The 24,000-nt window shown below is 45.8% G+C and overlaps 1 protein-coding gene across 1 annotated transcript in view; it reads left to right on the top strand.

The window, feature by feature from the left end:
• The window catches only part of LOC124031926 (mitochondrial glutamate carrier 1-like), a 99,691-nt gene that overhangs the window by 37,758 nt on the left and 37,933 nt on the right, over positions 1-24,000 (top strand). Inside the window, exons 3-5 of the mRNA XM_046343743.1 lie at positions 13,236-13,361; positions 16,359-16,414; positions 17,169-17,259. Coding sequence (XP_046199699.1) covers positions 13,236-13,361; positions 16,359-16,414; positions 17,169-17,259 — 273 coding nt within the window. The remainder of the gene's footprint in view (positions 1-13,235; positions 13,362-16,358; positions 16,415-17,168; positions 17,260-24,000) is intronic.

Below are 24,000 nucleotides of genomic sequence, written 5' to 3'. Positions count from 1 at the left end.
AGGTGTTTTTCAGTATTTCCTGTGTTTAAGAGGTGTTTTCAGTATTTCCTGTGTTTAAGAGGTGTTTTTCAGTATTTCCTGTGTTTAAGAGGTGTTTTCAGTATTTCCTGTGTTTAAGAGGTGTTTTCAGTATTTCCTGTGTTTAAGAGGTTTTTCAGTATTTCCTGTGTTTAAGAGGTGTTTTCAGTATTTCCTGTGTTTAAGAGGTGTTTTTCAGTATTTCCTGTGTTTAAGAGGTGTTTTTCAGTATTTCCTGTGTTTAAGAGGCGTTTTTCAGTATTTCCTGTGTTTAAGAGGTGTTTTTCAGTATTTCCTGTGTTTAAGAGGTGTTTTTCAGTATTTCCTGTGTTTAAGAGGTGTTTTTCAGTATTTCCTGTGTTTAAGAGGTGTTTTTCAGTATTTCCTGTGTTTAAGAGGTGTTTTTAATTGTACTCCTGGGACTCTTTCATCCTCTTTCTTGTGCCTGTCGTTTTGTCCCGTTAACGTTACGACTGCAGAAATGTTTGTAATGACCTTTCAAACACACCCCGGTAATGTCTGAAATGGGCTCAAAAGCAGTACGTTTGTCTACGTCTGGGATTTAACGTCTCGACATTTAAAAGAAAAATAAGAAAGAGACCTTTATATTGATGGGTGGAAATGAAAAAGGTTATAATTTAATACAGTTGAAATGTTTACAAATGAGATGCGCTGAAATGAAAGGGAAAGTACAACCTAGTCAGTTGTAAAGTACAACCTAGTCAGTTGTAAAGTATAACCTAGTCAGTTGTAAAGTACAACCTAGTCAGTTGTAAAGTACAACCTAGTCAGTTGTAAAGTACAACCTAGTCAGTTGTAAAGTACAACCTAGTCAGTTGTAAAGTACAACCTAGTCAGTTGTAAAGTACAACCTAGTCAGTTGTAAAGTACAACCTAGTCAGTTGTAAAGTATAACCTAGTCAGTTGTAAAGTATAACCTAGTCAGTTGTAAAGTACAACCTAGTCAGTTGTAAAGTACAACCTAGTCAGTTGTAAAGTACAACCTAGTCAGTTGTAAAGTACAACCTAGTCAGTTGTAAAGTACAACCTAGTCAGTTGTAAAGTACAACCTAGTCAGTTGTAAAGTACAACCTAGTCAGTTGTAAAGGGAAAGTACAACCTAGTCAGTTGTAAAGTACAACCTAGTCAGTTGTAAAGTACAACCTAGTCAGTGTCATGTTTGTCATTTATTATCATGTCTTGTCCCTGTGCTCCCCATTCTATTCGTTTCCCTCTGCTGGTCTTATTAGGTTCTTTCCCTCTTTCTATCCCTCTCTCTCCCCCTCCCTCTCTCACTCTCTCGCTCTCTCTTCTCTCTATCGTTCCGTTCCTGCTCCCAGCTGTTCCTATTCCCCTAATCATCATTTAGTCTTCCCACACCTGTTCCCGATCCTTTCCCCTGATTGGAGTCCCTATTTATTCCTTTGTGTTCCGTTCCTGTCCTGTCGGTTCCTTGTTTAGAATTCACCGTGCTGTGATTGTGTATCGCCCTGTCCTGTCGTGTTTTTTGCCTTCATCAGATGCTGCGTGTGAGCAGGTGTCTCTGTCAACTACGGCCTGCGCCTACCCGGCGACCTGCAGTCTGTGGCCGCTTCTCCTGTTATTCCCCTCTACAGACTAGAGGATTTCTGTTATTCCCTGTTTGGACTTGAATAAACTCTGTTTCTGTTAAGTCGCTTTTGGGTCCTCTTTCACCTGCATGATAGAAGGAACCGACCAAGGAATGGACCCAGCGACTTCAGACGCTCGTTACACTGCCGTCGAGATCCAAGGAGCCATGCTCGGCAGACACGAGCAGGAATTGTCTGCTGCTCGCCATGCCGTGGAGAACCTGGCCGCTCAGGTTTCCGACCTCTCTGGACAGTTCCAGAGTCTACGTCTCGTGCCACCTGTTACTTCCTGGCCTGCCGAGCCTCCAGAACCTAGGGTTAATAACCCACCTTGCTACTCCGGGCAGCCCACTGAGTGCCGCTCCTTTCTCACGCAGTGTGAGATTGTGTTCTCTCTCCAACCCAACACATACTCTAGAGAGAGAGCTCGGGTTGCTTACGTCATTTCACTCCTTACTGGCCGGGCTCGAGAATGGGGCACAGCTATCTGGGAGGCAAGGGCTGATTGCTCTAACAAGTTCCAGAACTTTAAAGAGGAGATGATTCGGGTTTTTGACCGTTCAGTTTTTGGTGGGGAGGCTTCTAGGGCCCTGGCTTCCTTATGCCAAGGTGAACGGTCCATAACGGATTATTCTATTGAGTTTCGCACTCTTGCTGCCTCTAGTGAGTGGAACGAGCCGGCGCTGCTCGCTCGTTTTCTGGAGGGACTCCACGCAGTGGTTAAGGATGAGATTCTCTCCCGGGAGGTTCCTTCAGATGTGGACTCTTTGATTGCTCTCGCCATCCGCATAGAACGACGGGTAGATCTTCGTCACCGGGCTCGTGGAAGAGAGCTCGCATCAACGGTGTTTCCCTGCTCCGCATCGCAACCATCTCCCTCCTCTGGCTTTGAGACTGAGCCCATGCAGCTGGGAGGGATTCGCATCTCGACTAAGGAGAGGGAACGGAGGATCACCAACCGCCTGTGCCTCTATTGCGGAGTTGCTGGACATTTTGTTAATTCATGTCCAGTAAAAGCCAGAGCTCATCTGTAAGCGGAGGGCTACAGGTGAGCGCAACTACTCAAGTCTCTCCATCAAAATCCTGTACTACTTTGTCGGTCCATCTACGCTGGACCGGTTCGGGTGCTACATGTAGTGCCTTGATAGACTCTGGGGCTGAGGGTTGTTTCATGGACGAAGCATGGGTTCGGAAACATGACATTCCTTTCAGAGAGTTAGAGAAGCCTACGCCCATGTTCGCCTTAGATGGTAGTCATCTTCCCAGTATCAGATTTGAGACACTACCTTTAACCCTCACAGTATCTGGTAACCACAGTGAGACTATTTCTTTTTTGATTTTCCGTTCACCGTTTACACCTGTTGTTTTGGGTCATCCCTGGCTAGTATGTCATAATCCTTCTATTAATTGGTCTAGTAATTCTATCCTATCCTGGAACGTTTCTTGTCATGTGAAGTGTTTAATGTCTGCCATCCCTCCCGTTTCTTCTGTCCCTACTTCTCAGGAGGAACCTGGCGATTTGACAGGAGTGCCGGAGGAATATCATGATCTGCGCACGGTCTCCAGTCGGTCCCGAGCCAACTCCCTTCCTCCTCACCGGTCGTATGATTGTAGTATTGATCTCCTTCCGGGGACCACTCCTCCTCGAGGTAGACTATACTCTGTCGGCTCCCGAACGTAAGGCTCTCGAGGATTATTTGTCTGTGTCTCTTGACGCCGGTACCATAGTGCCTTCTTCCTCTCCGGCCGGGGCGGGGTTCTTTTTTGTTAAGAAGAAGGACGGTACTCTGCGCCCCTGCGTGGATTATCGAGGGCTGAATGACATAACGGTTAAGAATCGTTATCCGCTTCCCCTTATGTCATCAGCCTTCGAGATTCTGCAGGGAGCCAGGTGCTTTACTAAGTTGGACCTTCGTAACGCTTACCATCTCGTGCGCATCAGAGAGGGGGACGAGTGGAAAACGGCGTTTAACACTCCGTTAGGGCATTTTGAGTACCGGGTTCTGCCGTTCGGTCTCGCCAATGCGCCAGCTGTTTTTCAGGCATTAGTTAATGATGTTCTGAGAGACATGCTGAACATCTTTGTTTTTGTCTATCTTGACGATATCCTGATTTTTTCTCCGTCACTCGAGATTCATGTTCAGCACGTTCGACGTGTTCTACAGCGCCTTTTAGAGAATTGTCTCTACGTAAAGGCTGAGAAGTGCTCTTTTCATGTCTCCTCCGTTACTTTTCTCGGTTCCGTTATTTCCGCTGAAGGCATTCAGATGGATTCCGCTAAGGTCCAAGCTGTCAGTGATTGGCCCGTTCCAAGGTCACGTGTCGAGTTGCAGCGCTTTTTAGGTTTCGCTAATTTCTATCGGCGTTTCATTCGTAATTTCGGTCAAGTTGCTGCCCCTCTCACAGCTCTTACTTCTGTCAAGACGTGTTTTAAGTGGTCCGGTTCCGCCCAGGGAGCTTTTGATCTTCTAAAAGAACGTTTTACGTCCGCTCCTATCCTCGTTACTCCTGACGTCACTAGACAATTCATTGTCGAGGTTGACGCTTCAGAGGTAGGCGTGGGAGCCATTCTATCCCAGCGCTTCCAGTCTGACGATAAGGTTCATCCTTGCGCTTATTTTTCTCATCGCCTGTCGCCATCTGAGCGCAACTATGATGTGGGTAACCGTGAACTGCTCGCCATCCGCTTAGCCCTAGGCGAATGGCGACAGTGGTTGGAGGGGGCGACCGTTCCTTTGTCGTTTGGACAGACCATAAGAACCTTGAGTACATCCGTTCTGCCAAACGACTTAATGCCCGTCAAGCTCGTTGGGCGTTGTTTTTCGCTCGTTTCGAGTTTGTGATTTCTTACCGTCCGGGTAGCAAGAACACCAAGCCTGATGCCTTATCCCGTCTGTTTAGTTCTTCTGTGGCTTCTACTGATCCCGAGGGGATTCTTCCTTATGGGCGTGTTGTCGGGTTAACAGTCTGGGGAATTGAAAGACAGGTTAAGCAAGCACTCACGCACACTGCGTCGCCGCGCGCTTGTCCTAGTAACCTCCTTTTCGTTCCTGTTTCCACTCGTCTGGCTGTTCTTCAGTGGGCTCACTCTGCCAAGTTAGCTGGTCATCCCGGTGTTCGAGGCACTCTTGCGTCTATTCGCCAGCGCTTTTGGTGGCCGACTCAGGAGCGTGACACGCGCCGTTTCGTGGCTGCTTGTTCGGACTGCGCGCAGACTAAGTCGGGTAACTCTCCTCCTGCCGGTCGTCTCAGACCGCTCCCCATTCCTTCTCGACCATGGTCTCACATCGCCTTAGACTTCATTACCGGTCTGCCTTTGTCTGCGGGGAAGACTGTGATTCTTACGGTTGTCGATAGGTTCTCTAAGGCGGCACATTTCATTCCCCTCGCTAAACTTCCTTCCGCTAAGGAGACGGCACAAATCATTATTGAGAATGTATTCAGAATTCATGGCCTCCCGTTAGACGCCGTTTCAGACAGAGGCCCGCAATTCACGTCACAGTTTTGGAGGGAGTTCTGTCGTTTGATTGGTGCGTCCGTCAGTCTCTCTTCCGGGTTTCATCCCCAGTCTAACGGTCAAGCAGAGAGGGCCAATCAGACGATTGGTCGCATACTACGCAGCCTTTCTTTCAGAAACCCTGCGTCTTGGGCAGAACAGCTCCCCTGGGCAGAATACGCTCACAATTCGCTTCCTTCGTCTGCTACCGGGTTATCTCCGTTTCAGAGTAGTCTGGGTTACCAGCCTCCTCTGTTCTCATCCCAGCTTGCCGAGTCCAGCGTTCCCTCCGCTCAAGCGTTTGTCCAACGTTGTGAGCGCACCTGGAGGAGGGTGAGGTCTGCACTTTGCCGTTACAGGGCACAGACGGTGAGAGCCGCCAATAAACGCAGGATTAAGAGTCCAAGGTATTGTTGCGGCCAGAGAGTGTGGCTTTCCACTCGCAACCTTCCTCTTACGACAGCTTCTCGTAAGTTGACTCCGCGGTTCATTGGTCCGTTCCGTGTCTCCCAGGTCGTCAATCCTGTCGCTGTGCGACTGCTTCTTCCGCGACATCTTCGTCGCGTCCATCCTGTCTTCCATGTCTCCTGTGTTAAGCCCTTTCTTCGCACCCCCGTTCGTCTTCCCTCCCCCTCCCGTCCTTGTCGAGAGCGCACCTATTTACAAGGTACATAAGATCATGGACATGCGTTCTCGGGGACGGGGTCACCAATACTTAGTGGATTGGGAGGGTTACGGTCCTGAGGAGAGGAGTTGGGTTCCGTCTCGGGACGTGCTGGACCGTTCACTCATCGATGATTTCCTCCGTTGCCGCCAGGATTCCTCCTCGAGTGCGCCAGGAGGCGCTCGGTGAGTGGGGGGTACTGTCATGTTTGTCATTTATTATCATGTCTTGTCCCTGTGCTCCCCATTCTATTCGTTTCCCTCTGCTGGTCTTATTAGGTTCTTTCCCTCTTTCTATCCCTCTCTCTCCCCTCCCTCTCTCACTTTCTCGCTCTCTCTTCTCTCTATCGTTCCGTTCCTGCTCCCAGCTGTTCCTATTCCCTAATCATCATTTAGTCTTCCCACACCTGTTCCCGATCCTTTCCCCTGATTGGAGTCCCTATTTATTCCTTTGTGTTCCGTTCCTGTCCTGTCGGTTCCTTGTTTAGAATTCACCGTGCTGTGATTGTGTATCGCCCTGTCCTGTCGTGTTTTTTGCCTTCATCAGATGCTGCGTGTGAGCAGGTGTCTCTGTCAACTACGGCCTGCGCCTACCCGAAGCGACCTGCAGTCTGTGGCCGCTTCTCCTGTTATTCCCCTCTACAGACTAGAGGATTTCTGTTATTCCCTGTTTGGACTTGAATAAACTCTGTTTCTGTTAAGTCGCTTTTGGGTCCTCTTTCACCTGCATGATAGTCAGTTGTAAAGTACAACCTAGTCAGTTGTAAAGGGAAAGTACAACCTAGTCAGTTGTAAAGGGAAAGTACAACCTAGTCAGTTGTAAAGTACAACCTAGTCAGTTGTAAAGGGAAAGTACAACCTAGTCAGTTGTAAAGTACAACCTAGTCAGTTGTAAAGGGAAAGTACAACCTAGTCAGTTGTAAAGTACAACCTAGTCAGTTGTAAAGTATAACCTAGTCAGTTGTAAAGGGAAAGTACAACCTAGTCAGTTGTAAAGTACAACCTAGTCAGTTGTACATTGAAAGTATAACCTAGTCAGTTGTAAAGGGAAAGTACAACCTAGTCAGTTGTAAAGGGAAAGTACAACCTAGTCAGTTGTAAAGGGAAAGTACAACCTAGTCAGTTGTAAAGTATAACCTAGTCAGTTGTAAAGTACAACCTAGTCAGTTGTAAAGGGAAAGTACATCCTAGTCAGTTGTAAAGTATAACCTAGTCAGTTGTAAAGTACAACCTAGTCAGTTGTAAAGTATAACCTAGTCAGTTGTAAAGGGAAAGTACAACCTAGTCAGTTGTAAAGTACAACCTAGTCAGTTGTAAAGTATAACCTAGTCAGTTGTAAAGTACAACCTAGTCAGTTGTAAAGTATAACCTAGTCAGTTGTAAAGGGAAAGTACAACCTAGTCAGTTGTAAAGTATAACCTAGTCAGTTGTAAAGTATAACCTAGTCAGTTGTAAAGGGAAAGTACAACCTAGTCAGTTGTAAAGTACAACCTAGTCAGTTGTACATTGAAAGTATAACCTAGTCAGTTGTAAAGGGAAAGTACAACCTAGTCAGTTGTAAAGGGAAAGTACAACCTAGTCAGTTGTAAAGGGAAAGTACAACCTAGTCAGTTGTAAAGTATAACCTAGTCAGTTGTAAAGTACAACCTAGTCAGTTGTAAAGGGAAAGTACATCCTAGTCAGTTGTAAAGTATAACCTAGTCAGTTGTAAAGTACAACCTAGTCAGTTGTAAAGTATAACCTAGTCAGTTGTAAAGGGAAAGTACAACCTAGTCAGTTGTAAAGTACAACCTAGTCAGTTGTAAAGTATAACCTAGTCAGTTGTAAAGTACAACCTAGTCAGTTGTAAAGTATAACCTAGTCAGTTGTAAAGGGAAAGTACAACCTAGTCAGTTGTAAAGTATAACCTAGTCAGTTGTAAAGTATAACCTAGTCAGTTGTAAAGGGAAAGTACAACCTAGTCATTTGTGAAGTATAACCTAGTCAGTTGTAAAGTATAACCTAGTCAGTTGTAAAGGGAAAGTACAACCTAGTCAGTTGTAAAGTATAACCTAGTCAGTTGTAAAGTATAACCTAGTCAGTTGTAAAGTATAACCTAGTCAGTTGTAAAGGGAAAGTACAACCTAGTCAGTTGTAAAGTATAACCTAGTCAGTTGTAAAGTATAACCTAGTCAGTTGTAAAGTATAACCTAGTCAGTTGTAAAGGGAAAGTACAACCTAGTCAGTTGTAAAGTATAACCTAGTCAGTTGTAAAGTATAACCTAGTCAGTTGTAAAGTACAACCTAGTCAGTTGTAAAGGGAAAGTACAACCTAGTCAGTTGTAAAGTACAACCTAGTCAGTTGTAAAGTATAACCTAGTCAGTTGTAAAGTACAACCTAGTCAGTTGTAAAGGGAAAGTACAACCTAGTCAGTTGTAAAGGGAATGTACAACCTAGTCAGTTGTAAAGTATAACCTAGTCAGTTGTAAAGCATAACCTAGTCAGTTGTAAAGTACAACCTAGTCAGTTGTAAAGTACAACCTAGTCAGTTATAAAGGGAAAGTATAACCTAGTCAGTTGTAAAGTACAAACTAGTCAGTTGTAAAGTACAACCTAGTCAGTTGTAAAGGGAAAGTATAACCTAGTCAGTTGTAAAGTATAACCTAGTCAGTTGTAAAGTATAACCTAGTCAGTTGTAAAGTACAACCTAGTCAGTTGTAAAGTATAACCTAGTCAGTTGTACAGGGAAAGTATAACATAGTCAGTTGTAAAGGGAAAGTACAACCTAGTCAGTTGTAAAGGGAAAGTACAACCTAGTCAGTTGTAAAGTACAACCTAGTCAGTTGTAAAGGGAAAGTATAACCTAGTCAGTTGTAAAGTACAACCTAGTCAGTTGTAAAGTACAACCTAGTGGGTTGTAAAGTACAACCTAGTCCGTTGTAAAGTATAACCTAGTCAGTTGTAAAGTATAACCTAGTCAGTTGTCAAGTACAACCTAGTCAGTTGTAAAGTATTACCTAGTCAGTTTTAAAGGGAAAGTACAACCTAGTCAGTTGTAAAGTACAACCTAGTCAGTTGTAAAGGGAAAGTATAACCTAGTCAGTTGTAAAGTATAACCTAGTCAGTTGTAAAGTATAACCTAGTCAGTTGTAAAGTATAACCTAGTCAGTTGTAAAGTATAACCTAGTCAGTTGTAAAGTATAACCTAGTCAGTTGTAAAGTATAACCTAGTCAGTTGTAAAGTATAACCTAGTCAGTTTTAAAGGGAAAGTACAACCTAGTCAGTTGTAAAGTACAACCTAGTCAGTTGTAAAGTACAACCTAGTCAGTTGTAAAGGGAAAGTATAACCTAGTCAGTTGTAAAGTATAACCTAGTCAGTTGTAAAGTATAACCTAGTCAGTTGTAAAGTATAACCTAATCAGTTGTAAAGTATAACCTAGTCAGTTGTAAAGGGAAAGTACAACCTAGTCAGTTGGAAAGTACAACCTAGTCAGTTGTAAAGTACAACCTAGTCAGTTGTAAAGTACAACCTAGTCAGTTGTAAAGTACAACCTAGTCAGTTGTAAAGTATAACCTAGTCAGTTGTAAAGTACAACCTAGTCAGTTGTAAAGGGAAAGTACAACCTAGTCAGTTGTAAAGTACAACCTAGTCAGTTGTAAAGTACAAACTAGTCAGTTGTAAAGTACAACCTAGTCAGTTGTAAAGTACAACCTAGTCAGTTGTAAAGTACAACCTAGTCAGTTGTAAAGGGAAAGTATAACCTAGTCAGTTATAAAGTACAACCTAGTCAGTTGTAAAGGGAAAGTACAACCTAGTCAGTTGTAAAGTACAACCTAGTCAGTTGTAAAGTACAACCTAGTCAGTTGTAAAGTACAACCTAGTCAGTTGTAAAGTACAACCTAGTCAGTTGTAAAGTACAACCTAGTCAGTTGTAAAGGGAAAGTATAACCTAGTCAGTTATAAAGTATAACCTAGTCAGTTGTAAAGGGAAAGTACAACCTAGTCAGTTGTAAAGTACAACCTAGTCAGTTGTAAAGTACAACCTAGTCAGTTGTAAAGTACAACCTAGTCAGTTGTAAAGTACAACCTAGTCAGTTGTAAAGTACAACCTAGTCAGTTGTAAAGTACAACCTAGTCAGTTGTAAAGGGAAAGTATAACCTAGTCAGTTGTAAAGTATAACCTAGTCAGTTGTAAAGTACAACCTAGTCAGTTGTAAAGTACAACCTAGTCAGTTGTAAAGTACAACCTAGTCAGTTGTAAAGTACAACCTAGTCAGTTGTAAAGTACAACCTAGTCAGTTGTAAAGTATAACCTAGTCAGTTGTAAAGTACAACCTAGTCAGTTGTAAAGGGAAAGTATAACCTAGTCAGTTATAAAGTATAACCTAGTCAGTTGTAAAGGGAAAGTACAACCTAGTCAGTTGTAAAGTACAACCTAGTCAGTTGTAAAGTACAACCTAGTCAGTTGTAAAGTACAACCTAGTCAGTTGTAAAGTACAACCTAGTCAGTTGTAAAGTACAACCTAGTCAGTTGTAAAGTACAACCTAGTCAGTTGTAAAGTACAACCTAGTCAGTTGTAAAGGGAAAGTATAACCTAGTCAGTTATAAAGTATAACCTAGTCAGTTGTAAAGGGAAAGTACAACCTAGTCAGTTGTAAAGTATAACCTAGTCAGTTGTAAAGTACAACCTAGTCAGTTGTAAAGTATAACCTAGTCAGTTGTAAAGTACAACCTAGTCAGTTGTAAAGTACAACCTAGTCAGTTGTAAAGTACAACCTAGTCAGTTGTAAAGTACAACCTAGTCCGTTGTAAAGTATAACCTAGTCAGTTGTAAAGTACAACCTAGTCAGTTTTAAAGGGAAAGTACAACCTAGTCAGTTGTAAAGTACAACCTAGTCCGTTGTAAAGTATAACCTAGTCAGTTGTAAAGTACAACCTAGTCAGTTGTAAAGTACAACCTAGTCAGTTGTAAAGTACAACCTAGTCAGTTTTAAAGGGAAAGTACAACCTAGTCAGTTGTAAAGTACAACCTAGTCAGTTGTAAAGTACAACCTAGTCAGTTGTAAAGTACAACCTAGTCAGTTTTAAAGGGAAAGTACAACCTAGTCAGTTGTAAAGTACAACCTAGTCAGTTGTAAAGTACAACCTAGTCAGTTGTAAAGTACAACCTAGTCAGTTGTAAAGGAGAGTAGAGGAGGGTCCAAGGAGAAGAGATGGAGGAGAGCAGAGGAGGGTCCAAGGAGAAGAGATGGAGGAGAGTAGAGGAGGGTCCAAGGAGAAGAGGTGGAGAGTAGAGGAGGGTCCAAGGAGAAGAGAGGGAGGAGAGCAGAGGAGGGTCCAAGGAGAAGAGATGGAGAGTAGAGGAGGGTCCAAGGAGAAGAGATGGAGGAGAGTAGAGGAGAAGAGATGGAGGAGAGTAGAGGAGGGTCCAAGGAGAAGAGATGGAGGAGAGTAGAGGAGGGTCCAAGGAGAAGAGATGGAGGAGAGTAGAGGAGGGTCCAAGGAGAAGAGATGGAGGAGAGTAGAGGAGGGTCCAAGGAGAAGAGATGGAGGAGAGTAGAGGAGGGTCCAAGGAGAAGAGAGGGAGGAGAGTAGAGGAGGGTCCAAGGAGAAGAGATGGAGGAGAGTAGAGGAGGGTCCAAGGAGAAGAGATGGAGAGTAGAGGAGGGTGCAAGGAGAAGAGATGGAGGAGAGTAGAGGAGAAGAGATGGAGGAGAGTAGAGGAGGTTCCAAGGAGAAGAGAGGGAGGAGAGTAGAGGAGAAGAGATGGAGGAGAGTAGAGGAGAAGAGATGGAGGAGAGTAGAGGAGGTTCCAAGGAGAAGAGAGGGAGGAGAGTAGAGGAGGGTCCAAGGAGAAGAGAGGGAGGAGAGTAGAGGAGAAGAGATGGAGGAGAGTAGAGGAGGTTCCAAGGAGAAGAGAGGGAGGAGAGTAGAGGAGGGTCCAAGGAGAAGAGATGGAGGAGAGTGGAGAGGAACCAGGGAGGAGAACCTTGTCAGTTGTACAATTGAATGTCTTCAACTGAAATGTGTCTTATGCATTTAACCGAGTCAGAGAGGTGGTGGGGCTGCTTTAATCGACACGTCCAGGGAACAGTGTTAACTGCCTTGCTCAGGGCCCGGGGAACAGTGTTAACTGCCTTGCTCTGTCAGCCCAGGGAACAGTGTTAACTGCCTTGCTCTGTCAGCCCAGGGAACAGCGTTAACTGCCTTGCTCTGTCAGCCCAGGGAACAGCGTTAACTGCCTTGCTCTGTCAACCCAGGGAACAGTGTTAACTGCCTTGCTCTGTCAGCCCAGGGAACAGCGTTAACTGCCTTGCTCTGTCAGCCCAGGGAACAGCGTTAACTGCCTTGTTCTGTCAGCTCGGGGAACAGCGTTAACTGCCTTGTTCTGTCAGCTCGGGGAACAGTGTTAACTGCCTTGTTCTGGGTCAGAAAGACAGATTTATACCTTGTCAGCTCGGGATGCGATCCAGCAACCTTTTGTAAAGTCTGTTTCGAGGTGTAATCTTACATGTTTAATCTGAGGGTAATCCTGCTAGTGATATACTTGTTGAATTATGCAACAGAATGTGACAACACCAGTAATTAATGAGTCCATCTAGACAGCCAGGTGAGTGCAGGTGGGCCTCGCACGTTTTGGGTCGTTGCAGCCCTCTTCCAACCCTTTATGTTAATCTATTTGCATATATGCAAATACACCCTTGTGTTTATGCAAATGCCCAAATATAATATTATTTATTTTGACACAAAATACCTATAAAATATCTGACACCAATAGAACATATGAGTGTATTTCTAAGAAAAGAAATGTGAAATTTGACAATAAATTAAATACCGGAATTTCATGACCTCCATTTGTTATTTGTCCGAACCTGTAAAATGTTTTATGTGCTCTAATTCAGTCAATATGTCGGATCTAAACTTTTGGAGGAAATGTATTCATTGTCCACTTACTACATTTATTCTAATTGTCTTTAACAATTTTGATGACCGTTTCTACTGTTCTCCTCCTCCTCAGCGACATTCTTCTCCCTGTCGTCAACAATCAGATTCTCAGTGTGTTTTATGTTGCATCTGTATATTAGCTGATGAAATTAACATATTGTGATATTTGGTGTCCGCGGTGGGATGATGAAACACTAGAAAAGTTCAATAAAATGTCAGCGCTATTTTAAAGTTACTGGTTTGTCTCCTCTCTAAAATTGTGCTTCTGTCTTCACTTCCTCTCCTCTCCCTCTCCCTCTCCCTCTCCCTCTCCCTCTCCTTCTCCTTCTCCATCTCTCCTCTCCTCTCCTCTCCTCTCCTCTCCTCTCCTCTCCTCTCCTCTCCTCTCCTCTCCTCTCCTCTCCTCTCCTCTCCTCTCCTCTCCTCTCCTCTCCTCTCCTCTCCTCTCCTCTCCTCTCCTCTCTTCTCTCTCATGATCCTCTCTTCCTCCCCTCTCCCATGATCCTCTCCTCCTCCCCAGTTTGCCTGCCAAATTGATAAATGGTGGGATAGCAGGGCTGATCGGCGTGAGCTGTGTGTTTCCCATTGACCTGGCCAAGACCCGCCTGCAGAACCAGCAAAATGGGTCACGACTCTACACCAGCATGTATGTATCACAGTATAGTTTCCCGACATGGGTGCGAACCAATGCCCATCTGTCCACCCAAGACTGTATTATAATCGCTCTACCAAACTCAGGACTTAATGCTTCTACAACCCACATTTCACCAGTTAAATCTCTATCTATTTGGAATTTTGTAGAATAAGCTGTTATTTCCTTCTGTACCATACCATGTTAATCTTGTAATAATAGTGCCATGTTAATATCATGTTAATATCAATAACAGATCTACATCACACAACCAACCAGCCAATAGCAGATCTACATCACACAACCAACCAGCCAATAGCAGATCTACATCACACAACCAACCAGCCAATAGCAGATCTACATCACACAACCAACCAGCCAATAACAGATCTACATCACACAACCAACCAGCCAATAGCAGATCTACATCACACAACCAACCAGCCAATAGCAGATCTACATCACACAACCAACCAGCCAATAGCAGATCTACATCACACAACCAACCAGCCAATAGCAGATCTACATCACACAACCAACCAGCCAATAGCAGATCTACATCACACAACCAACCAGCCAATAGCAGATCTACATCACACAACCAACCAGCCAATAGCAGATCTACATCACACAACCAACCAGCCAATAGCAGATCTACAACACACAACCAACCAGCCAATAGCAAATCTACAACACACAACCAACCAGCCAATAACAGATCTGCAGGTATTGTGTTCTAGATCCGTTATTGACTGGTTGGTTCTGTGTTCTAGATCCGTTATTGACAGGTTGGTTCTGTGTTCTAGATCCGTTATTGACAGGTTGGTTCTGTGTTCTAGATCCGTTATTGACAGGTTGGTTCTGTGTTCTAGATCCATTATTGACAGGTTGGTTCTGTGTTCTAGGTCCGTTATTCCCTGGTTGGTTCTGTGTTCTAGATCCGTTATTGACAGGTTGGTTCTGTGTTCTAGGTCCGTTATTCCCTGGTTGGTTCTGTGTTCTAGATCCGTTATTGACTGGTTGGTTCTGTGTTCTAGATCCAGTATTGACAGGTTGGTTCTGTGTTCTAGGTCCGTTATTCCCTGGTTGGTTCTGTGTTCTAGAGCCGTTATTGACTGGCTGGTTCTGTGTTCTAGATCCATTATTGACAGGTTGGTTCTGTGTTCTAGGTCCGTTATTCCCTGGTTGGTTCTGTGTTCTAGATCCGTTATTGACTGGTTGGTTCTGTGTTCTAGATCCGTTATTGACTGGTTTGTTGGTTGTGTGTGTGTTTTAGGTGTGTTATTGACAGGTTGGTTCTGTGTTCTAGATCCATTATTGACTGGTTGGTTCTGTGTTCTAGATCCATTATTGACTGGTTGGTTCTGTGTTCTAGATCCATTATTGACTGGTTGGTTCTGTGTTCTAGATCCATTATTGACTGGTTGGTTCTGTGTTCTAGATCCGTTATTGACAGGTTGGTTCTGTGTTCTAGATCCGTTATTGACTGGTTGGTTCTGTGTTCTAGATCCGTTATTGACAGGTTGGTTCTGTGTTCTAGATCCGTTATTGACTGGTTGGTTCTGTGTTCTAGATCCATTATTGACTGGTTGGTTCTATGTTCTAGATCCATTATTGACTGGTTGGTTCTGTGTTCTAGATCCATTATTGACTGGTTGGTTCTGTGTTCTAGATCCATTATTGACTGGTTGGTTCTGTGTTCTAGATCCGTTATTGATTGGTTGGTTGTGTGTTTGTGTGTGTTTTAGGTGTGTTATTGACTGGTTGGTTCTGTGTTTTAAGTCCGTTATTCCCTGGTTGGTTCTGTGTTCTAGATCCATTATTGACTGGTTGGTTCTGTGTTCTAGATCCGTTATTGACTGGTTGGTTCTGTGTTCTAGATACATTATTGACTGGTTGGTTCTGTGTTCTAGATCCGTTATTGACTGGTTGGTTCTATGTTCTAGGTCCGTTATTGACTGGTTGGTTCTGTGTTCTAGGTCCGTTATTGACTGGTTGGTTCTGTGTTCTAGATCCGTTATTGACTGGTTGGTTCTGTGTTCTAGGTCCGTTATTGACTGGTTGGTTCTATGTTCTAGGTCCGTTATTGACTGGTTGGTTCTGTGTTCTAGGTCCGTTATTGACTGGTTGGTTCTAGGTTCTAGGTCCGTTATTGACTGGTTGGTTCTATGTACTAGGTCCGTTATTGACTGGTTGGTTCTGTGTTCTAGGTCCGTTATTGACTGGTTGGTTCTGTATTCTAGATCCGTTATTGATTGGTTGGTTGTGTGTTTTTGTGTGTTTTAGGTGTGTTATTGACTGGTTGGTTCTGTGTTTTAAGTCCGTTATTCCCTGGTTGGTTCTGTATTCTAGATCCGTTATTGACTGGTTGGTTCTGTGTTCTAGATCCGTTATTGACTGGTTGGTTCTGTGTTCTAGATCCGTTATTGACTGGTTGGTTCTGTGTTCTAGGTCCGTTATTGACTGGTTGGTTCTGTGTTCTAGGTCCGTTATTGACTGGTTGGTTCTGTGTTCTAGGTCCGTTATTGACTGGTTGGTTCTATGTTCTAGGTCCGTTATTGACTGGTTGGTTCTGTGTTCTAGGTCCGTTATTGACTGGTTGGTTCTATGTACTAGGTCCGTTATTGACTGGTTGGTTCTATGTTCTAGGTCCGTTATTGACTGGTTGGTTCTGTGTTCTAGGTCCGTTATTGACTGGTTGGTTCTGTGTTCTAGGTCCGTTATTGACTGGTTGGTTCTGTGTTCTAGGTCTGTTATTGATTGGTTGGTTCTGTGTTCTAGGTCTGTTATTGATTGGTTGGTTGTGTTTTCTAGGTCCGTTATTGACTGGTTGGTTCTGTGTTCTAGGTCCGTTATTGACTGGTTGGTTCTGTGTTCTAGGTCTGTTATTGATTGGTTGGTTCTGTGTTCTAGGTCCGTTATTGACTGGTTGGTTCTGTGTTCTAGGTCCGTTATTGACTGGTTGGTTCTGTGTTCTAGGTCCGTTATTGATTGGTTGGTTGTGTGTTCTAGGTCCGACTGTCTTATCAAGACCATCCGCTCAGAGGGATACTTTGGGATGTACAGAGGTAGGTGAGGACGCAGAGGTGACAGGTCACACTGAAGCCAAGCAGCACAGTGAGGTCATAGTGCCATTTGCTGAACCCTGATACCCTGAGAAAGCCTACAGCACACGCACGCACGCACGCACGCACGCACGCACGCACGCACGCACGCACGCACGCACGCACACACACACACACACACACACACACACACACACACACACACACACACACACACACACACACACACACACACACACACACACACACATGCGGGAATTGGTAAATCCTCATAATTCTCTCTCACATCTCTCCCTCTCTTTCTCTCTCTCTCTCTCTCTCTCTCTCTCTCTCTCTCTCTCTCTCTCACTTCCTCTCTCTCAAAACACTCTCTCTCTCTCCCTCCCTCTCTTTCTCTCTCTCTCTCCCCTTCTCTCTCTCTCTGTCACTTCCTCTATCTCAAACCCCTCTCTCTCTCTCTCCCTCCCTCTCTTTCTCTCTCTCTCCCCTTCTCTCTCTCTCTGTCACTTCCTCTATCTCAAATCCCTCTCTCTCTCTCTTTCTCTCTCTCTCTCTCTCTCTCTCTCTCTCTCTCTCTCTCTCTCTCTCTCTCTCTCTCCCTCTCTCTCTCTGTCTCTCTCTCACTTCCTCTCTCTCGCTCTTTCTCCCGCTCTCCCTCTCCCTCTCTCACTCTCTCTCTCTCACTTCCGCGCTCTCACACCACCTTCTCTCTCCCTCTCTCTTTCTCTCTGTCTCTCACTTCCTCTCATTGTTACAGGGTCTGCGGTGAACTTAACCCTGGTCACTCCAGAGAAAGCCATCAAGCTAGCAGCAAATGACTTCTTCAGACAATACCTCTCCAAGGATGGGTAAGATGTGATGACTAACACACACACACACACACACACACACACACACACACACACACACACACACACACACACACACACACACACACACACACACACACACACACACACACACACACACACACACACACACACACACACACACACACACACACACACACACACACACACACACGTAATGCGGCCTGTGTCTCACTGTGTCTCTGTGTCTCTGTCTCACTGTGTCTCTGTCTCACTGTGTCTCTGTCTCACTGTGTCTCTGTCTCTCTGTGTCTCTGTCTCACTGTGTCTCTATCTCACTGTGTCTCTGTCTCACTGTGTCTCTGTCTCACTGTGTCTCTGTCTCTCTGTCTCACTGTGTCTCTGTCTCTCTGTCTCACTGTGTCTCTGTCTCACTGTGTCTCTGTCTCACTGTGTCTCTGTCTCACTGTGTCTCTGTCTCTCTGTGTCTCTGTCTCACTGTGTCTCTGTCTCACTGTGTCTCTGTCTCACTGTGTCTCTGTCTCACTGTGTCTCTGTGTCTCTATCTCACTGTGTCTCTGTCTCATTGTGTCTCTGTCTCACTGTGTCTCTGTCTCACTGTGTCTCTGTCTCACTGTGTCTCTGTCTCACTGTGTCTCTGTCTCTCTGTCTCACTGTGTCTCTGTCTCACTGTCTCTGTCTCACTGTCTCACTGTGTCTCTGTCTCACTGTGTCTCTGTCTCACTGTGTCTCTGTCTCACTGTGTCTCTGTCTCACTGTGTCTCTGTCTCTCTGTCTCACTGTGTCTCTGTCTCTCTGTCTCTGTCTCACTGTCTCACTGTGTCTCTGTCTCACTGTCTCACTGTGTCTCTGTCTCACTGTCTCTCTGTCTCACTGTGTCTCTGTCTCACTGTGTCTCTGTCTCACTGTGTCTCTGTCTCACTGTGTCTCTGTCTCACTGTGTCTCTGTCTCTCTGTCTCACTGTGTCTCTGTCTCACTGTCTCTGTCTCACTGTCTCACTGTGTCTCTGTCTCACTGTGTCTCTGTCTCACTGTGTCTCTGTCTCACTGTGTCTCTGTCTCACTGTGTCTCTGTCTCACTGTGTCTCTGTCTCTCTGTCTCACTGTGTCTCTGTCTCTCTGTCTCTGTCTCACTGTCTCACTGTGTCTCTGTCTCACTGTCTCACTGTGTCTCTGTCTCACTGTCTCTCTGTCTCACTGTGTCTCTGTCTCACTGTGTCTCTGTCTCACTGTGTCTCTGTCTCACTGTGTCTCTGTCTCTCTGTCTCACTGTGTCTCTGTCTCACTGTGTCTCTGTCTCACTGTCTCTGTCTCACTGTCTCACTGTGTCTCTGTCTCACTGTGTCTCTGTCTCACTGTGTCTCTGTCTCACTGTGTCTCTGTCTCACTGTGTCTCTGTCTCACTGTGTCTCTGTCTCACTGTGTCTCTGTCTCTCTGTCTCACTGTGTCTCTGTCTCACTGTCTCTGTCTCACTGTCTCACTGTGTCTCTGTCTCACTGTGTCTCTGTCTCACTGTGTCTCTGTCTCACTGTGTCTCTGTCTCACTGTGTCTCTGTGTCTCTATCTCACTGTGTCTCTGTCTCATTGTGTCTCTGTCTCACTGTGTCTCTGTCTCACTGTGTCTCTGTCTCACTGTGTCTCTGTCTCTCTGTCTCTCTGTCTCACTGTGTCTCTGTCTCTCTGTCTCACTGTGTCTCTGTCTCTCTGTCTCACTGTGTCTCTGTCTCAATGTGTCTCTGTCTCTCTGTCTCACTGTGTCTCTGTCTCACTGTCTCACTGTGTCTCTGTCTCACTGTGTCTCTGTCTCACTGTGTCTCTGTCTCACTGTGTCTCTGTCTCTCTGTCTCACTGTGTCTCTGTCTCTCTGTCTCACTGTCTCTCTGTCTCACTGTGTCTCTGTCTCACTGTGTCTCTGTCTCACTGTGTCTCTGTCTCTCTGTCTCTCTGTCTCACTGTGTCTCTGTCTCTCTGTCTCACTGTGTCTCTGTCTCACTGTGTCTCTGTCTCTCTGTCTCACTGTGTCTCTGTCTCTCTGTCTCACTGTGTCTCTGTCTCACTGTGTCTCTGTCTCTCTGTCTAACTGTGTCTCTGTCTCACTGTCTCACTGTGTCTCTGTCTCACTGTGTCTCTGTCTCACTGTGTCTCTGTCTCTCTGTCTCACTGTCTCACTGTGTCTCTGTCTCACTGTGTCTCTGTCTCTCTGTCTCACTGTCTCACTGTGTCTCTGTCTCACTGTGTCTCTGTCTCTCTGTCTCACTGTGTCTCTGTCTCACTGTGTCTCTGTCTCTCTGTCTCACTGTGTCTCTGTCTCTCTGTCTCACTGTGTCTCTGTCTCACTGTGTCTCTGTGTCTCTGTCTCACTGTGTCTCTGTCTCACTGTGTCTCTGTGTCTCTATCTCACTGTGTCTCTGTCTCACTGTGTCTCTGTCTCACTGTGTCTCTGTCTCACTGTGTCTCTGTGTCTCTGTCTCACTGTGTCTCTGTCTCACTGTGTCTCTGTCTCACTGTGTCTCTGTGTCTCTGTCTCACTGTGTCTCTGTCTCTCTGTCTCACTGTGTCTCTGTCTCACTGTGTCTCTGTCTCACTATGTCTCTGTCTCTCTGTCTCACTGTGTCTCTGTCTCACTGTGTCTCTGTGTCTCTGTCTCACTGTGTCTCTGTCTCACTGTGTCTCTGTGTCTCTATCTCACTGTGTCTCTGTCTCACTGTGTCTCTGTCTCACTGTGTCTCTGTCTCACTGTGTCTCTGTCTCTCTGTCTCACTGTGTCTCTGTCTCTCTGTCTCACTGTGTCTCTGTCTCTCTGTCTCACTGTGTCTCTGTCTCTCTGTCTCACTGTGTCTCTGTCTCTCTGTCTCACTGTGTCTCTGTCTCACTGTGTCTCTGTCTCTCTGTCTCACTGTGTCTCTGTCTCACTGTGTCTCTGTCTCTCTGTCTCACTGTCTCTCTGTCTCACTGTGTCTCTGTCTCACTGTGTCTCTGTCTCTCTGTCTCACTGTGTCTCTGTCTCACTGTGTCTCTGTCTCACTGTGTCTCTGTCTCACTGTGTCTCTGTCTCTCTGTCTCACTGTCTCTCTGTCTCACTGTGTCTCTGTCTCACTGTGTCTCTGTCTCTCTGTCTCACTGTGTCTCTGTCTCACTGTGTCTCTGTCTCACTGTGTCTCTGTCTCTCTGTCTCTCTGTCTCACTGTGTCTCTGTCTCTCTGTCTCACTGTGTCTCTGTCTCTCTGTCTCACTGTGTCTCTGTCTCACTGTGTCTCTGTCTCTCTGTCTCACTGTGTCTCTGTCTCACTGTCTCACTGTGTCTCTGTCTCACTGTGTCTCTGTCTCACTGTGTCTCTGTCTCTCTGTCTCACTGTGTCTCTGTCTCTCTGTCTCACTGTTTCTCTGTCTCACTGTGTCTCTGTCTCTCTGTCTCACTGTGTCTGTCTCACTGTCTCACTGTGTCTCTGTCTCACTGTGTCTCTGTCTCACTGTGTCTCTGTCTCTCTGTCTCACTGTGTCTCTGTCTCACTGTCTCACTGTGTCTCTGTCTCACTGTGTCTCTGTCTCACTGTGTCTCTGTCTCTCTGTCTCACTGTGTCTCTGTCTCACTGTGTCTCTGTCTCTCTGTCTCACTGTGTCTCTGTCTCACTGTCTCACTGTGTCTCTGTCTCACTGTGTCTCTGTCTCACTGTGTCTCTGTCTCTCTGTCTCACTGTCTCACTGTGTCTCTGTCTCACTGTGTCTCTGTCTCACTGTGTCTCTGTCTCTCTGTCTCACTGTGTCTCTGTCTCACTGTGTCTCTGTCTCTCTGTCTCACTGTTTCTCTGTCTCACTGTTTCTCTGTCTCACTGTGTCTCTGTCTCTCTGTCTCACTGTTTGACTATTTCCCTGTATGAATGTCTGACTGTTTCTCTGATGAGTTTTCTACCAATGCTTCATAAGGCCTAGTGCTTTCACTATACTCAGAGATTAGAAACACACTGCAGTTGTTGTAGCCTGCTACGACACGGGATTATTTCATTTAACTGTTCACCGTGTAAAACAAACGTTGGCCCAGATTTTTAGCTACGTAGCAAATTGGTTCTGACATAGCTCTCCCATAATGCTATCCTCCTGATTCCTGCTTACAAACGAAAACTAAATCAGGAAGTACCAGTGACTCGCTCAATAAGGAAGTGGTCTGATGAAGCGGATGCCACACGACAGGATTGTTTTTTTAAATAGCACAGACTGGAATATATTCCGGGATTCATCCAATGGCATGAAAGAGTACGCCACCTCAGTCACTGACTTCATCAATAAGTGCATCGACGACGTCGTCACCACAGTGACCGTACGTACATATCCCAACCAGAAGCCATGGATTACAGGCAACATCCGCACCGAGCTAAAGGCTAGAGCTGCCGCTTTCAAGGAGCGGGACACTAATCCGGACGTAATAAATCCCACTATGCCCTCAGACGAACCATCAAACAGGTAAAGCATCGATACCGGACTAAGATTGAATCCTACTACACCGGCTCTGACACTCGTCGGATGTGGCAGGGCTTGAAAACTATTATGGACTACAAAGGGAAGCACAGCCGAGAGCTGCCCAGTTACACAAGCCTACCAGATGAGCTAAACTACTTCTATTCTTGCTTCGAGGAAAGCAACACTGAAGCATGCATGAGAGCACCAGCTGTTCCGTAAGACTGTGTGATCACGCTCTCCGCAGCCGATGTGAGTAAGACTTTAAACTGGTTAACATTCCGTGGGGCCATCTGGATTACCAGTTTGCGTACTCAGAGTATGTGCGGAACCAAGTGGCAAATGTCTTCACTGACATTTTCAGTCTCTAAAAGGCATTGACACCCCCCCCCATGGCATTGACACCCCCCACACTGTTTTTAGACTGCTGCTACTCGCTGTTTGTTATCGATGCATATCCACTTTACCCTACAGTGTCTTGCAAAAGTATTCATCCCCCTTGGCATTTCCTATTTTGTTGCAACCTGTAATTTCAATGGATTTATATTTGGATTTCATGTAATGGAAATTGGTGCACATTGGTGAAGTGAAATGGAAAAAAATAACTTATTTTAAAAAATTCAACAAAAAAGTCCAAACGGAAAGTGGTGTATATGTATTCACCCCTTTGCTATGAAGCCACTCCCCTTTTCTATGAACCCCCTCCCCCTTTCTGTGAAGCCCCTCCCCGTTGCTATGAAGCCCCTCCCATTTTCTATGAAGCCCCTCCCCTTTGCTATGAAGCCCCTAAATAAGATCTGGTGCAACACACAACCTGTGTGCAATCTAAGTGTCACATGATCTCAGTATATATACACACCTGTTCTGAAAGAGTCTGCAACACCACCAAGCAAGGGGCACCACCAAGCAAGGGGCACCACTAAGCAAGGGGCACCACTAAGCAAGGGGCACCACTAAGTAAGGGGCACCACCAAGCAAGGGGCACCACTAAGCAAGGGGCACCACCAAGCAAGGGGCACCACCAAGCAAGGGGCACCACTAAGCAAGGGGCACCACTAAGTAAGGGGCACCACTAAGCAAGGGGCACCACTAAGCAAGGGGCACCACTAAGCAAGGGGCACCACTAAGCAAGGGGCACCACCAAGCAAGGGGCACCACCAAGCAAGGGGCACCACCAAGCAAGGGGCACCACTAAGCAAGGGGCACCACTAAGCAAGGGGCACCACTAAGCAAGGGGCACCACTAAGCAAGGGGCACCACCAAGCAAGGGGCACCACCAAGCAAGGGGCACCACCAAGCAAGGGGCACCACTAAGCAAGGGGCACCACTAAGCAAGGGGCACCACCAAGCAAGGGGCACCACTAAGCAAGGGCACCACTAAGTAAGGGGCACCACTAAGCAAGGGGCACCACCAAGCAAGGGGCACCACCAAGCAAGGGGCACCACTAAGCAAGGGGCACCACTAAGCAAGGGGCACCACTAAGCAAGGGGCACCACTAAGCAAGGGGCACCACTAAGCAAGGGGCACCACCAAGCAAGGGGCACCACTAAGCAAGGGGCACCACTAAGCAAGGGGCACCACTAAACAAGGGGCACCACTAAGCAAGGGGCACCACTAAGCAAGGGGCACCACTAAACAAGGGGCACCACTAAGCAAGGGGCACCACTAAACAAGGGGCACCACTAAGCAAGGGGCACCACTAAGCAAGGGGCACCACTAAGCAAGGGGCACCACTAAGCAAGGGGCACCACTAAGCAAGGGGCACCACTAAGCAAGGGGCACCATGGCGACCAAGGAGCACCACTAAGCAAGGGGCACCACTAAGCAAGGGGCACCACTAAGCAAGGGGCACCACTAAGCAAGGGGCACCATGGCGACCAAGGAGCTCTCCAAACAGGTCAGGGACAAAGTTGTGGAGAAGTGTTATAAAAAAGAAGTACAGATCAGAGTCGGGTTCTAAAAAAATATATCCAAAACATCCCACGGAGCACCATTAAATCCATTATAAAAAAATGGAAAGAATATGGCACCACAACAAACCTGCCAAGAGAGGGCCGCCCACCAAAACTCACACCAGGCAAGGAGGGCATTAAATCACAGAGGCAACAAAGAGACCAATGATAGGATAAGTAATCCCTCTCACCCCCCCCCCCCTAAGTTTTAGATGCACTATTGTTAAGTGACTGTCCCACTGGATGTCATAAGGTGAATGCACCAATTTGTAAGTCGCTCTGGATAAGAGCGTCTGCTAAATGACTTAAATGTATGTAAATGTATAACCCTAATAGAGGTGCAAAGCTCCACA

This window comes from Oncorhynchus gorbuscha, linkage group LG01 (genome assembly GCF_021184085.1).
Source record: "Oncorhynchus gorbuscha isolate QuinsamMale2020 ecotype Even-year linkage group LG01, OgorEven_v1.0, whole genome shotgun sequence".
NCBI lineage: Eukaryota > Metazoa > Chordata > Actinopteri > Salmoniformes > Salmonidae > Oncorhynchus > Oncorhynchus gorbuscha.
This window is presented reverse-complemented; position numbering and strand designations above follow the sequence as displayed.